This window comes from Bemisia tabaci, chromosome 1 (genome assembly GCF_918797505.1).
Source record: "Bemisia tabaci chromosome 1, PGI_BMITA_v3".
NCBI lineage: Eukaryota > Metazoa > Arthropoda > Insecta > Hemiptera > Aleyrodidae > Bemisia > Bemisia tabaci.
Genome location: NC_092793.1, coordinates 92,152,890 through 92,168,706, shown reverse-complemented (window position 1 = coordinate 92,168,706; position 15,817 = coordinate 92,152,890). Strand labels below are relative to the sequence as shown.

The 15,817-nt window shown below is 40.1% G+C and overlaps 1 protein-coding gene across 3 annotated transcripts in view; it reads left to right on the top strand.

Moving 5' to 3' along the window:
- Window positions 1–15,817, top strand: part of LOC109043210 (tonsoku-like protein) — a 123,653-nt gene that overhangs the window by 40,289 nt on the left and 67,547 nt on the right. For all 3 annotated transcript variants that reach the window (XR_011900887.1, XM_072306501.1, XM_072306503.1), the window contains 4 exons: window positions 3,829–3,980; window positions 7,222–7,368; window positions 12,361–12,547; window positions 14,076–14,219. Coding sequence is in view for 2 of the 3 variants with exons in the window: in XM_072306501.1 (XP_072162602.1) it covers window positions 3,829–3,980; window positions 7,222–7,368; window positions 12,361–12,547; window positions 14,076–14,219 (630 nt within the window). In the remaining variant the exon portion in view is untranslated. The remainder of the gene's footprint in view (window positions 1–3,828; window positions 3,981–7,221; window positions 7,369–12,360; window positions 12,548–14,075; window positions 14,220–15,817) is intronic.

Here is a 15,817-nt window from a genome sequence, read left to right as displayed (position 1 = left end):
ATCCGAAGTTTTCTGATCCTGTGCCTTTCTTTCTAGTTTCTGTTAACACAGCAATATCTGCATTATACTTATTTATCTCCAATACAACCCCTTTCAATTTCTTAGAAGTTCCCTGTACATTCCACAACCCAAAAAACCATAGTCCGTTTTCGTAGTTTTTGTCGCAAAATCTGTTTTTTCCACGTTCAGCAAGGGTGTTTATGTTAGGCTTTCTAACAGTAAGTTTTTTTTCCGGTTATCGAGGGGTTAGCCCGATGCCCCAACCCCCAACCTGGAAGACTAGGGTTTGATTTTGGAGTACCATCTCCCAGACAGGCCGCTTTCACCACAGCTACGAGCCCTGTCTGCCCCTCTGATGGATGGTTCATACGCTATGAAGCCAGTAACCATCTCCACCCACCACCCCCCTTTGAGGCAGGGGCTACCAGCTGGGGTCCGCAGGATTGTTAAGCCTGCGACAGTACTGAGTGCAGTCCCCCATACGATATAATTCTTCTCATATTTTTTGAAATTACCCTCTCCCTCTGAAAAAACTAACAATTTGTAAAGCAGGTGTTTCAGATTTACTCTAGGAAACCATATAGTATCCTTGGAAGAGGCTGTTATCTCCAGAGAGAGCGAGAGCGCCCCCAGGGTGGCAAATAAGGAAATTTTCATCACATATGTACAGATACCCAAAATATTACCCGCTCAGGGCTCTTACTTGGAATGGAAGCAGCATATCTAGGAAAAAGCACCCCGAAATCAAACGCTGGTCCACCAGGTTGAGGGTTGTGTCATTTTTTGACATCAACTGACTTTTGTCACACAGTGGGTCTCAGGAAATAAGTTCTTGCACGAACTATCTTCAAATATTGATTCAATGAAGATGTTGCATGTGTGAGGAATTTGCGATTTGACTGTTGATTCTTTTGTAAAAGTTTGAGAGAAACACGATGGTGCCACTGGTTTTCTCTGAAATCAACTCCCAAGCTCAAAAAAAGCTCTCAAGTTGCGGCCAAAATGGAGGGGATATCCCACCCTACCATGAGAGTCCATGTCTACATCAAGACAAACTCTCCATGTAAAGATGGGGAGCAAATACATTGACACGGCTGCCACTTGATTTGGGGACTCCAAAACTAAAAACACGGCAACCCTGCTAATGTATTTGCTCCCCATCTTTGCATGGAGAGTTTGTCTTGATGTAGACGTGGACTCTCAGGGTAGGGTGGGATATCCCCTCCATTTTGGTCTCAACTTGAGAACTTTTTTTGAGCTTGGGAGTTGATTTCAGAAAAACCAGTAGCACCATCAGGTTTCTCGCAAACTTTTACTTAAGAAGCGACAGTCAAATTGCAAATTCCTCACACATGCAACATCTCCATTGAAGAATTATGACTGGTAATCAAAACTACCACTGAATTGATGAACTTTCCTTTTGAAAATACACTTTCTCTGTGGCGAAAGCACAGGTTATTCAAAATGACCCCCCCCCCCCCCCAAAAAAAAAAAACACTAAAAGAACTTATCTCAATTAAAAATGCTTGCACCCTAGAGTAGAATCAAATAAGTTTTGCTCTTGGAGCCATCGTTTCTTAAAAAAGTGACTTTAGTTATTTTAAAACTTCAGCATGTTTTCTGAAGTCCTCATACTCTTGGAAAGTCGATTTTAATAGTGGTCAATCTTCGTTTTCAACAGAAATTTTTTTTTTGGCCTCGTTTATCACTGGAAGTTAAATTTTTTGTCCGTACCGTAGACCAACTAAACAGGCTTGTTTTCCTATCAATACGTGCGATAATAATACCGTTTTAAGTTTTTTTGCACTCATAGAGCTATATTCTTGTAGAAGAATAACCCAAAATATCCTTCAAAGTTTTTACCTTCAAAATTTAGCCCCCAAATTGCTCTAAAGTCCGATTTCTAGAATTTTGCGCCATCATTTTTCTCCTAAAAAAGCCAGGAAATGTAATTAAACGCTTAATTTTAATTAATTTCTTTAGAACTAACTTAGAAGATGTGGTAGCCAACTTTTTTAAAGAATTTCTACAGGTTTGCTCTTTTTAAAGCTACAAATTGTACAATTTTTTACTGGTCTACGGTACAGGACAAACGGGCTACGGTAAGGACGAAGAGGCATTCGTAAATATTACTGTATGCAAGGGCCTAATTATTTTAGAACTGAAATTCATTGGGGAATAAACTGCTAAGTTATAGCATAGCTTATAAGTGCCACCTTTATAAATAATTACAGGCAATAAAGGTAAAAAGAGTAAGTAAATCAGTTTTTCAAAAATAATGAACTGCTTTTATTTTAAAGTAAACGCATTAAATAATTAGGGACAAATCTTAGAAGCTGAGTTCTTAAAACAAGCTTGACAACGTTAGAACGTTTTAGATGCACTTTTACAAAATAAGAAAGAAAACAAAAAGGTAAATTTATCGAAAATGTGGTCACAAATCACCTTAAATAAATACTTAACGGACAATGAGAAAAAAATAAGTTAGATATTAACGAATAAATATTAAACGAATAAATTGCTATGAACTTCAGACGAAAAAGAGGACTCAAAGTTCTAAAAGAAAAAATGAAAAAAATAAAAAGATGGCGATCCTTATGCAATCATCGAAAAAAAAGCCTCCTTCTTCTAAGTCGCGTCGTACTAAAAAAAAATACGTCTCTCTTTTTTTTTAAATTCCAAATTTTGGTAATAGATAAAATAAAGTAAAGTGGGATGATCTATCAAACAGCGCACCGATTTTTGGATGACTTTCGCATTTTGTCCGTACTTACCGTAGACCCGGCCGCATCGCGCGTCAGCTACGGGCTACGGTACCGGACGGCTACGGGCTACGGTACGGACGGCTACGGTGCGGACAAATCGTGTGATTATTGGCAGCGGTGCTCGGGCATATTCACGCATGTGGTTGAAATTCTGGATTTGAGGTTAAGATATCAGAACGTATCAAAAAATACCAAAATTCGAGAGTTTGAAGTGATTTATGCATTAAAAAGGGAGGTATACGGTAAGGACATCCTAGATGGTCGTTAAACCTAGAAACTCATAAAAAATGGTCAAAATTTACTGTTTCATTGCGGTTTTTTTTTTCTCTGCTCGACATCAGCGTGTGATAGTCACGATAACGCAAAAAAAGTACACAAAGTTCATAAGTGCTGCACTCTAACGGACGAAATGATGCTGAAAAAAGGGGGCTACGGTACAGGACGCGAATTCCGCAGACAAGGCTGCTTGACGCAAAGACGGTCAATATTTTCACTTATTTGGATGAATATAACTGAAAATAATAAGTTAGGTACAAGTTGAGTGTGAATTTACAGCAGAAGTGGAAGTATTTAGATGCAAGATGATGGTTATGAAGCGTTAAAGTTGCGCACTTGAGTCGCAGACAGGCTACGGTACAGGACATTTCAGCTGTTTAGGGCCAAAATTCTGATATTAAATGGCAAAAACTGCCTAAAACGATGATGGTACCTGATTAAGCGTAAAATTTTGAACAAATTTAAAAAAAAAAAAGGTCAGATTTTTCTATTTTGAAGGGCTAAAAAGTTGGGAGACATGGTAGAGCAAAACTTATTTGATTCTACTCCCTAGGGGGTGGAGGTCCTTCATTAAAGCGGTGCCAGCACCGTTTTTTTTAAAATTTTGATTCATTGTATTTCTGCCAAGTATTGCTGAGAGTATAGCTGAAGTATCTGCGGAACCTCTGAAAGTACATTCATTTTTCCTTTGATATTTCCTCTTATATGATCGAAGAATGATTTCCTTTGTTAATTATTTCTTATCAATAAATTATGAATCTAAATTTTACTCCCTATTTGTCTCTAGTTGTTGCAATGTGTGATGCTGAAGACAAACTTATCTCCACGTCTGTTGATGACTTCAAAGTTAGAAAAGAATTGCATGAAAAAATTGCTGATGGATTTGTTGCCCTAACCAACTATTCAAAGGCGATTGACCACTATAAAAAAATGCTACAGGTAGGATGAGATTACTTTAGTTCTTCTGGTTTAACATTAACGAGGAATCATGAACAATCCTGACAGCTGTCTTTCTATTGTAGAGCAGCATGAATATATCTCGCAAAGCTATTAATTGTTTGCAAAGCTCAAAACCGGCAAAATGAATCGCTCATGAGTGAATTGTTCTTTCACTTTATTTACCTGTCTCTCTTGTACAACCAATGACTCACCAGTTGCATATGCAGGGTGTCTCAGAAGTCCGTACCCCCCTCCCACCCTTTAAAATTTTCCCTAATTGAGCCATTGAAACGAAACTTGGGGAATGTGTATATATCAAGGAGAACTACTTACTACGTATATCCGATTTTTTTTTTGGGGGGGGGGGGCACCCTACTTTTTTTCCAAATAGCAACCCCTCCCCCGTGTGATACCTTGTTCAAAACATTATGTAAAAAGATTTTTCTTTCGTGCAATCCGCAAGTCGCCATCTTTATGTTTTTCAAGATGGCGGCCAAAAATGGTAAGAAATTGCCATTTTAGCTGTTTGTCAACGGATTTATCTGTCACTCAGTATCATGGCTTTCTTTAAGACGAGAAAAACGAATTTGGTGAAATTCATTAAGGGGCTAGTCTACCCAAGAAAGGACTACGTGCAAAACGGGCCATTTGGGGCTCGGGGCGGATACATTTGAGACTTGCCCTATTCATTCACCTAACAATGCCCCATCCTTTCCCAAAGTTTCAAGCCCCACAAAAATTTTGGGGAGACGCGGCGGGGGGTCAAAGTTAAAAACCGGCAAAATTTTCGCGAATTTATTACTCGAAAACCAAGAACTTTTGGAAAACGCGGTTTAAATGAGCGTATTCAGCGTGACGAGAGCTTTCAGAAAATGTATAACATCATAGGGTTTTGTCAACATCAGCTCGAGTTATCGCCTCCGAAGCGCCGGAACGCTCAAAAAAGACCCCTTATTTTTTCACGTTTGGGCCGATTTAAAAAAAAGCCATTTTTTTATTTTGATGAAAAACGAATATGTTGTTCCTGACTCTCTGTAGACCCTCTAGCTCTTTACCGCATGCTGAGGAAATGTTTTGGTCGCGAGTTATAAGAGCCGAAAGGAGCGAAGGTCGGGAAAATCGGCTATTTTAAACTGCGCGCGGCGACGGATCAGGAGACATGTGGCAACAATGCGAGGTCGGCAGAGGAGTGTGATTCGCCGAACTGAGTGGGAGGGGACGTTTTCCTTCCGATCAACGCCGCGCGCGCAGTTTAAAATAGCCGATTTTCCCGACCTTCGCTCCATTCGGCTCTTATAACTCGCGACCAAAACATTTCCCCAGCATGCGGTAAAGAGCTAGAGGGTCTACAGAGAGTCAGGAACAACATATTCGTTTTTCATCAAAATAAAAAAATGGCTTTTTTTAAATCGGCCCAAACGTGAAAAAATAAGGGGTCTTTTTTGAGCGTTCCGGCGCTTCGGAGGCGATAACTCGAGCTGATGTTGACAAAACCCTATGATGTTATACATTTTCTGAAAGCTCTCGTCACGCTGAATACGCTCATTTAAACCGCGTTTTCCAAAAGTTCTTGGTTTTCGAGTAATAAATTCGCGAAAATTTTGCCGGTTTTTAACTTTGACCCCCCGCCGCGTCTCCCCAAAATTTTTGTGGGGCTTGAAACTTTGGGAAAAGATGGGGCATTGTTGGGTGAATGAATAGGGCAAGTCTCAAATGTATCCGCCCCGAGCCCCAAATGGCCCGTTTTGCACGTAGTCCTTTCATCATTTTTCAATTTTTTTTTTTTTTTGTACTCTTCAGTAGTACTATTTCTAGAAAACACGAAAAAGCAGCCTTCAGATTCATGTTTAGGCCAGTATTAGACCGCCAATTAGACCGAAAATGACCAAATCATGATACATTCCGTAAAATGTAGACTTCCGATGAGCAAAATATCGTAACATTGAAGACTTTCAGGATATGGGCCCAAAAACGGCCCTTATCAAAACCCCTGCTGTGGCAAATCCCTTAATATCAATTGTCATTTACCGGTCTGTGCCTCAAGCTGGCAACCATGTTGGCAGCCATTTTCAATTCGGAGGCTTAATTTTTTATGGGAGTAAACATTTGATATCTTATTCGAACTCCTTGACCCATAAAACTAAATTTTGAACGTATTGTTTATCACAGCTGCGCTGAATAGGTGTTGCAGTCGTAAAACCGGTGGCCGTTTTGGGCGTCATATTTGATTTTAGGGTTTCTTGAGAGTCCAGCAAAAAATGAACATCATTTTCGGACTCTACGACCCAGAAAACCTAGTAATTGACACCTCACTATGCATCTACATCCGGATAGGCAAATTAGTACCCCTGAATGGTATTTTTGGCCGCCATCTTGGATGTTGGCCTGAAAATGACCCAAAAATTAACTTTCGACTAAAATCTCGGATTCTACGATCCAAAGTACATAAGAATCGACACATGACACGACGTATTTGTAAACTTCAAATTTCTTTACCCCAAAATTGCCATTTTGGCCGCCATCCTGAATGGGGGGGGGGGGGGGGTTTGCATGAAATTTGAAATGGCCATCAACATCAATTTTCTTTTTCTAGACATCAAAACGAAGAGATTGATGTATGACACAATATGTCTTCACGAACCTGCGCACGGGAATACGTATGCCCTCTGACTAAGAAGAGAGCAGAACAGAGGGTTTGGCCCTCATCAAGTGTGAAACCCATGGTTCAAGGTTTGAAGGAAAAGCCCTGCCAGGAATCTATATCTGGGTTGAAGGTCTGGTTCAAGACCTTTCTCTTGAAAAAAATCTCAACACTAGATGATTGCATCTAATTATTTGGTGCACACCTGTCTTTTTTCGAGGGTTTCGTATTGAGGAAACAGCAATCAATTTCTTATCCAAGAGAATCATCACTCAGGAGACTCTGGACCAAACTCTTTCTTCTGAGCTAGTTTCCCGCCGAGGTTTTGCGGAAAAATTCAATGACGCTTGGAGCAAGTTGCTTTAGAGGGGCAACTTTGTTTGCATTTGTCCGTCCGGCGAGTTCAGGTCATTTCTTTGTGGCGCTGCACTCTGTGAATGAAGTGGAACCAGGACCCTGGCGCAAGGTGATAAATTCGTGGAGACTGTCTGGCCTTGCACACCTATTATTGAGATCTTTACCGCTTCTGCTCTAATTAATTTTGTGTGCTGCTCTGTTAAATTATTGTTTCTTGCTGCACTATAATCTGTTTTATTTCAGTGTGCAGAAAGTCTAGGTCAGACCGGCAAGGACCTAATACCATGCTACGTATCTCTGTCTCAAACTTACAAAGATAATAAACAATATGATCTTGCCTACAAATATTTTGAAAAAGAGCTTCTTATTAATTTGGATAATGCCTTAGAAGTAAGTATGCTGACTGAAATTTACGCTCATTTTTCTGCACACAAATTTTCTCTCCTTGGAAAGAGGTTGTTCAAAAAACGTCAATTTTGCCCCCCCCCCCCCTCCCCTTAACTTGGCCCAAACTTTGTACGGGTGTTGTACTGAGTGCTTCTGATGCCTGTGCAAAATTTCCCTGAAATTTGCCGCAAAGGGCGGCTACCCTTTCGGCCCCACAGGGAAATCTGAGCCTGAATTTAGCATTGTGATTACTCGTGTCCCGAAGGTGTTATCTGACACTCAACAAAGAAAAGTATGTCATGAAAAACTTAAATTTTTCCATTAAAAATATTAATATAAAAGCAAGCTGCCAAGTTAAAAACGTTTGGAATTCCTTGTCTCTCAAAGAGTAGTGATATGATATTGAGTGAATGCTTGTTATTTGGTTTTTTTGTTTTGCCAAAAATATTTCAGCATCTTACTGGAATAAAACCTCCTGAAAATAAAGGTAGGTTTACTTAAAGCGATATCGTCTTTTGGGGTCAAAACATCAATTGTAATTTTAGTGCCTCTTAAAGAAAGAGGTTGTTCAAAAACCGCCGATCTTGCCCCCCCCCCCCCCCCCCCCATTTGGCCCAAACCTAGTTCAGATGTTGTACCAAGTGCTTCTGAGGCCTAGGCAAAATTACAGCCCTCTTGGATAATTGAGGTGGCGGGGGGGGGGGGGGGGGCAAAGTGAGCACTTAGGCAAAACTGTAAAAATCGATATTTCGGGGGTGCTGTGAGTGTAAGTGTTGCGGTTTGTGCTAGAAACGTCTACAAATATTCTCTACAAGTGCACTAATGCTGTTTTGATGGTTGCATAATTTATCTTAGTTATACCTAATTCGATTTTATCAATTTTGACAGTTTGACTCTTTTAGCGCATTTTCCGAAGAAAATACACCATTGTATTCTCCCATGATATCAGGCCCAGACTTGAGACCTTGTGAAGAGAATCGATCTCGGGTCGTAATCACGAAAATGAATGCCATTCAAATTCATGTGTATTTATACATATGTGTATGCATGTATGTAAAATGAAATAAGTAACTAACCGACTGTATATGTGTATGTAGGTATGTATGGATGGGAAAGTTAATACCTGGAATGTTGATCGTGTTTAACATTGGTCTTAAGGGGATCAACAAAGTGGACCAGCTAACCATGGATACATACAAAATCGCAAAAACTGAAAAAGAGGGTTAAAATGTCAATTTTTAGGTCAGGTTAAGTAAGGTTTCCTCTATGATCAACAACTGCCTCGGGATCAAGATTCCATGTATCAATAAGAGAGAATGCATGTATGTATTGCCGTTGAAACGTATGTATGTATTTGTGCCTTTAAAAGATTTTTCAATTTTCGAGAAGTTTATTGCATCGCAAGATATTTTGACCAAATTTGTATGTTGTAGAGCCTCATCAGAGCTACTATTGTTCGGAAAAATTTGAAATTTGAGGCAATAGATTTTGGGGGCTGGGGCTTGTAAGTGGGAGGAGGCCAAATGTAGTCCACTGAATAACGCGAGTTAAAATAAATATTTCGAGCTAAAATATGTACGAGGTGTGATCAAAAAGTTCCCAGACTGGTGCCGCCCTGAGCTGAAAAATGGTCCAAACGAGCTAAACTTAGGCTCGTTTGAAAGCTTATACTCTCACGAGTACACTCCTTTTTAGTTTTTGAAAAAATATCAATTGGTTTTTGCACAGTGTCAATTTTACGGAGACGTGTTTGCGTCGCATGGCGATTTTTTTAATTCAAAAAAATAAATTTTGAAAAGGGCTGAAAAATGGTCCAAACGAGCTAAACTTAGGCTCGTTTGAAAGCTTATACTCTCACGAGTACACTCCTTTCTAGTTTTTGAAAAAATATTTATTAGTTTTCGCACAGCGTCAATTATACGGAGACGTGTTTGCGCCGTGCGGCGATTTTGTCTGCGAACGAGAAATGACCAACATCCTTTTCCAACTTTGAGGTGGCTGATAAGACAGGTGCATCCAGCGATCACGCTGATATGAGTCTATCCTACCTCTGGTGTACTTGCACAAGATAAACCACTATTTTTTACCTGAAATGTGTCACTTGGAACGCATCAAGATGCAATTTTTCGAAAAAAAAAACGAAAAACTCGAAAAATTGCATCTTGATGCGTTCCAAGTGACACATTTCAGGTAAAAAATAGTGGTTTATCTTGTGCAAGTACACCAGAGGTAGGATAGACTCATATCAGCGTGATCGCTGGATGCACCTGTCTTATCTATCAGCCACCTCAAAGTTGGAAAAGGATGTTGGTCATTTCTCGTTCGCAGACAAAATCGCCGCACGGCGCAAACACGTCTCCGTATAATTGACGCTGTGCGAAAACTAATAAATATTTTTTCAAAAACTAAAAAGGAGTGTACTCGTGAGAGTATAAGCTTTCAAACGAGCCTAAGTTTAGCTCGTTCGGACCATTTTTCAGCCCAGGGCGGCACCAGTCCGGGAACTTTTTGATCACACCTCGTATGGGTGATAGTTCTCCCCTAGGACTGGTTTTGTATTTAATGTGAGGGAAATCGGCCCAGCCTTTTCAGAATGGCGAGCTTTAAACTTTCATGGTGGGCGGAGGAGAAGATGGTCGCAGTCGCACATTAGACCATGGTAAGCAAGATTTTGGACGAACAGTTCGTCAGTGGGGCAGGGGAAGGAAGTTTACAGACAAACATTTCGTTGCTTAGTATATGAGGGAAAGGAAGTTATTGGATAAACTTTACATTATACAGTGGGTCAGAGGAAGGAATATTCCAACTCACAGAATTTCACAAGATCAGCTATAAAAATTAGTAATTTAAATTTTCGAAGTGCTATTATTTTTATACTACACATTATTCCAGTAATCTGACTTTCTCTAAATCCAAGCATGATAATTATTCTACATAATTAGTTCATAAGAACAATAATGTATGAAATTAAAGATAACTTGGATAAGTTATTCTACAATCGTACAATTTGTAGGGAACAACAAAATATTAAACAGTGCGCTCTCACTTCTCCTTCCTCTCTCAGTTGGTCTCAGAGGGGTACACGGACCATACTTGGTGCACTTGGTACTGGGGAAAATATTGATTATCTCCATATCTTCCCCCACTTCGTGATTATAATTTTTTTCCAGGACAAATTCCATGAAATGGTCCGTGGAGACAAGACCTACGTTAAAAACCACACAGGAATCATGTCAAAATCACTGCTCTTTGATAATGGCAGGCCATAGCTCACAGTCGGTGTGTTTGGAATGATTGAGACAAATTGGAATTATGGTCTTTTTTGGTCCTAGACATTGTGGATTGTTTTTATTAAAAGGATTTATCATACTTTTTACGCCAAAATTGATTTCAAACTTTATTTTAAAAAATGTCCCCAGGAAAGTTGCCAAATCGTGCAAAAAAACGCATTCTAGCACTTCTGCACAATTTCCTAAAATGTGGATGCCGAGTCTACCAGATACACGCTTTGCTTGCGAGGTGACATCCAAATTTTTATTCTTTGAATTGAATGGACTCCATCAAAAGAGGGGGGGGGGGGGCGGCAAAATCGGCGGTTTTTGAACAACTCTTTCTTCAAAAGGCATACTCCATCAAAAAACATTTAGTTGTAAAATTCTGTGGCAACGTTAAAATATAATAGATGTCTCGATCCCAAAAAGTGATATCCCTTTAAGTAAACCCAACTTTATTTCTACAAGGTTTTATTCCAGTGAAATTCTGGAACATTCTTGGTAAAACAAATGACCGGAAAACATTCTGAAATTTTCATGAAGTAAAATCTTTTGAAAGTAACAAGCGTTTACTCAAGATCATTTTACTGCTCTTTGAGAAACAAATCGTTCGTAATGTTTTTAACTTGGCAGCTTGCTTTTACATTAGCGATTTGATGGAATAAAGCAAGTTTTTGTTGAATATCAGGTAACATCTTTAGAACATTAGTAATCACCATGCTAAATTCAGGTTTGGATTTCCCTGTGGGGCCGATGGGGCAGCCGCCCCAGCACTAAATTTCAGGGTAGGCAAAGTCCGAGCTCAAAGAAGGAGGGGGGGACAAAGACTACAAAGTTGCCCTAAACACCAGTGCATAAGCATGCATGATTCAATGAGAAATGGGGTCCCAAATATTTGTCTTGGTGCTGGTAGTTGCACGGCCATGTGCGCAGCATGTAAAATAATACACTTTTTAAGTTTAACAGTGATCTATAGTCAAAGTGTTTTTGGCCTTGTTAATATGAGTATATTTTCAGGAACTTTGGTTGAAAAAGTTAGGATTTTTTCCGTCTGTGCACAAAATAGAGGCAAAAAACGATTTGCAGCTTACGATACGGCACCTTGTTCCCAAAAAGTTCTGCTAACCTTTGCTCGTGTGGGTAAGGCCGTATGTACGTACGTAAAGAGACCCACCTCTGTATTCCCATTCTACTACCACTTATGGAACATTTGATTGATACTTGTAGATAAAGTGTACTTGGAATTCGGCAATGGACGAAATAACAAGGCAAAATGATGCAAAAATATGTGAATTAGGTATGTGTAGAAATTAAGATCCGAATTTTTGGGCTATAAAAGGCTAACTTTGCTTCTTGGACAATCAATATTTCATTAATTTCTGGTAGAGGGCCCCCAGACCTCCCGCTTTTGGTAAAAGTCCCCCCCCCCCCACCGCAGTCAAGATTCATGTAAGTTGGGAACGGTGGCAATTTTTCTGTAGCCCCCAGGTAAGTATGTAAATCCAGGCCTGGCTTGATTTTTGTACTCAATATACAAAAAAAACTAAATACCTAGCTGTAGAAAATGAAAAAAAAGTGGAGAATTTTTTCTACCACTAGGGTTTGAAAAATTCAAGAATTTCAAGGAGCTTTGTGTTGTTTAGGGGAACTTAATTTACTGGGAGTTTTCAGCACTGAATTCTCGTGAAGTTCTCATGATTTTAACTTAATTTGTTACGCACAGGTTTGTAAAACACTGATGAACATGGCTGCAGTTCTTGAACTCCAAAAAAAATCCATGGATGAGGTTTTATTAGTGTATCATCAAGCACTTGATGAAGCCAGGAAAGCTAATAATTTAAATTTAGAGGTCAACATATTGAAAGCCATCATTGCCATACATCAGGAGCATGGATATGATTTCTTAAATGGTATGAATTTCTTTATTAAGCATTGTGTGGATGGGTTGGTGCCATGCTTTCCATGTACATTTTCCCAGAACTACCACTAGGCAACCTGCCAACTGCCATGCTGTGAATGACTTGTGTTTGCCCAACAAGTCTCCCAGCAAATTATGAAGCTCGAGGGCTGCTTCGTTTCTGTGTTCCTTCCCGGCTTTGATTTTGAGGTCATTTTCTAGCTTATCATCAGGAAGTTAAAGAATGCGCTATTTCAAGATGGCACCTGAATTTTTATGTTTTTGTCATTTTTGTTATTGCATTCTGCGATTTTCAAAATCGCATCTTTCTGAGATTAACAACGCATTCAGTGTAATGTTGCATATTATGGTTCCACTGCCGTGTCATTCATTTCAGCAAGGACAGCATGTGTCGTGCACTCAGCGCAGACTTTGAAAATCCAACAGCCATTAGCAGTCACAAATTAAATTTTCCATTTGTGGTCTTCATTGTTATAATTGTATTGCCATTTTGTGGTTGCTTTGGCTGAAAAAAAAAAATTTGAAAACCAGCTTCACCATTCCCTGACCAATTTGTTTAAAAACTCGGTATAAACCAACAGCGAAGTATTTTTGCTGTTTTGTCATTGAGCTATTTTGTTATTGTTACGAGGGGCGTTCAATAAGTAAGTTTCCCCCCTCTCTAAAATCAAAAGGAATGGACCAATTTTCAAAAACTTGGGCTCAAAATCTTTCTTAGGATATATTGAGTTCAACAAAACAAACCGCAACAAAGTCGAACCATGTGCGGCCGAACGCGAGCCGTTTGAACGCGCCGAGGTGCACACCGCTCGCTCCCGCCAAATCCGCGGAAATTTGAAGTCCGCGACAAGAGAAGAGTTTCTCTGCCAACGCTTCAGTCGTTCATCACTGACGAAAAATCAAAGAAGTTATTGTAGAATAAAGGGCTTACCTCACCTCTTCACATAACCAGCTCGATCCAAGCTGGTCTGATACTGATTGTGAGACTAAGAGAACAGCTTTTGGATACCATGCGTGTGGAGGTCTTTCAACTGGCTGGGGATGAAAGTGTTGACGGCTTGTTTGACCTCTTCCACTGATTCAAAATGAACTTTCCCGAGTTCAGATTTTAGATACGGTAATAAATGGCAAAACAGACCACTATTTATTCCCCTTTAGATCAGTCAGTATTTAGTTAGTCAGTGATGAACAACTGAAGCGTTGGCAGAGAAACTCTTCTCTTGTCGCGGACTTCAAATTTCCGCGGATTTGGCGGGAGCGGTGTGCACCTCGGCGCGTTCAAACGGCTCGCGTTCGGCCGCACATGGTTCGATTTTGTTGCGGTTTGTTTTATTGAACTCAATATATCCTAAGGAAGATTTTGAGCCCAAGTTTTTGAAAATTGGTCCATTCCTTTTGATTTTAGAGAGGGAGGATACTTACTTATTGAACGCCCCTCGTATTTAACTTGTTAGTGACATTATGCAGTTTATTTATAACGATTTTTGTTCCTCAATTTGATCTCATTGTTGACTTTCTAGATGAGACCAAACGAGAGTTGGAAAATGCAAGACGGAAGTTGGCTGCAGAAAATCTCAATGAAGACCATGAAGAAGAAGAAAGTCAAGAAGAGACTGAAGAAGCCATCGAGATCGGTGCTGATATTTGTTTAAGCGATCTAACAGGTACAGTTTATTCATCACATAGATTATACCAGCCTGTTTGTTGAAAGTTTTGTCTGCTTGACAAGAATAAAAAACCGATATCTTATACGGCGCTATGTCTTGTCTTATCTTGCCGACATGGCCAGCCAAAGTTTCAACAATTAGACTGCTGGAGGGTGGGGTGGAGGGGTTCTCTTGCTTTTAACTGTTGTTTGGAATTGTGTCCAAATAAAACAATGACTAAAAGGAAGAAGAGAAAATGGCCTCAGCTCGAGGTACTTCAGCTTGCTTTTGCGACCTGTATTTGTCGCTAGGTGATATTAACTCAGCTGTCAGCTCGATCTATCAGTGCCCTGAAAAAGCGGACTGCAGTGTTTCCGATATTAAATCCCTAGCGGGGAAGAAAAAAAATCCCTAGATTTCGCTAAAAATCCCTAAATCCCCAGATTTGCTCAAATATCCCCAAAAAATCCCTAGATTTTGCAAAAAACCGCCATTTTTAAAGTAGAATCATGACGTCATTCGATATATCGATTTGCAATATTTAAATCTGATTGGCTCGTTTGAATTTTGCCGCTCTTTGAAAGCAGTGCTAATCCAGACCAATAAAATGAAAGAATATTAGTTGAGTTCTTCTTATTGCCTTTTTACTGTTGAATGCAGTTGAATGTCAAGTACATCGAGTGACGCAATCGTTTTAATTTCCGGCTTATTTACGGGGAAAATAGTGTTGCCAAAAGGGCCTACAAAATATAGATGAAAAAATATTTTCGATTGTCGAAGCTAAAATTGAGGTTCAAAAGTCGATTTTTGCTTACTTTACCTCATCAAAAAAAAATCCCTAGATTTCCTGAAAAATCCCTAGATCCCTAGAAATTCCGGAAAATCCCTAGATCTAGGGATAAATCCCTAGACATCGGATCACTGGCCGGACTGGGATCCGAGCTGTAGGGCCAACCAAGAGATATCAAGCCGATATATTGCAGTGGTTTGTAGAATTTAAGGATAACCCTTTTTTTCACTGAAAACTTATTTATTTGCGCAAAAAAGAAGAGCGCGGTGGTAGATCAGCTATCTCTCTGCGGCACATGTATGGATTAAATGACTGCACACTGCACACCACAAAATGTATGCAGGAGTCAACCGATTGCCTAAACGTGATTCTACGCCGGCTGGATCTCTAGAAGGGACTGATTTTGTATACACATGGTGGCTACTCCGAAGGGGTGCAGGCCGACTCCCGATGCTTTAGGGCTGGGCGCGCAAGTTGACACTGGAGAGGGGATGAAACTGCGCCGCTGCTGCTCATAAGTCGCGGGGGCGGAGGCAGGAAAGGTTTATACTTGCACCCTAGAGAGTTGCCAATTTTACAAGAAACGGAAATATGCGCTCAACATAGGAAAAAAAATGGGATCAAACGCGAAATTCGGCAACTGTTCTCTGCATGGAGAAAGAACAATGAAAAAAATGGATTCCAACTTCCAGATAATCTTTGTTCTTACCAAAGACATTGAATAGAGTAGACCGTGCACTCCCTATCTCCGCCGTGTCAGCTGAGCGAGGCAACGTCGGCGGGACTGCGTAATGGGCGGGCGGGGTGGGAGCTCGCGACTGAGCCC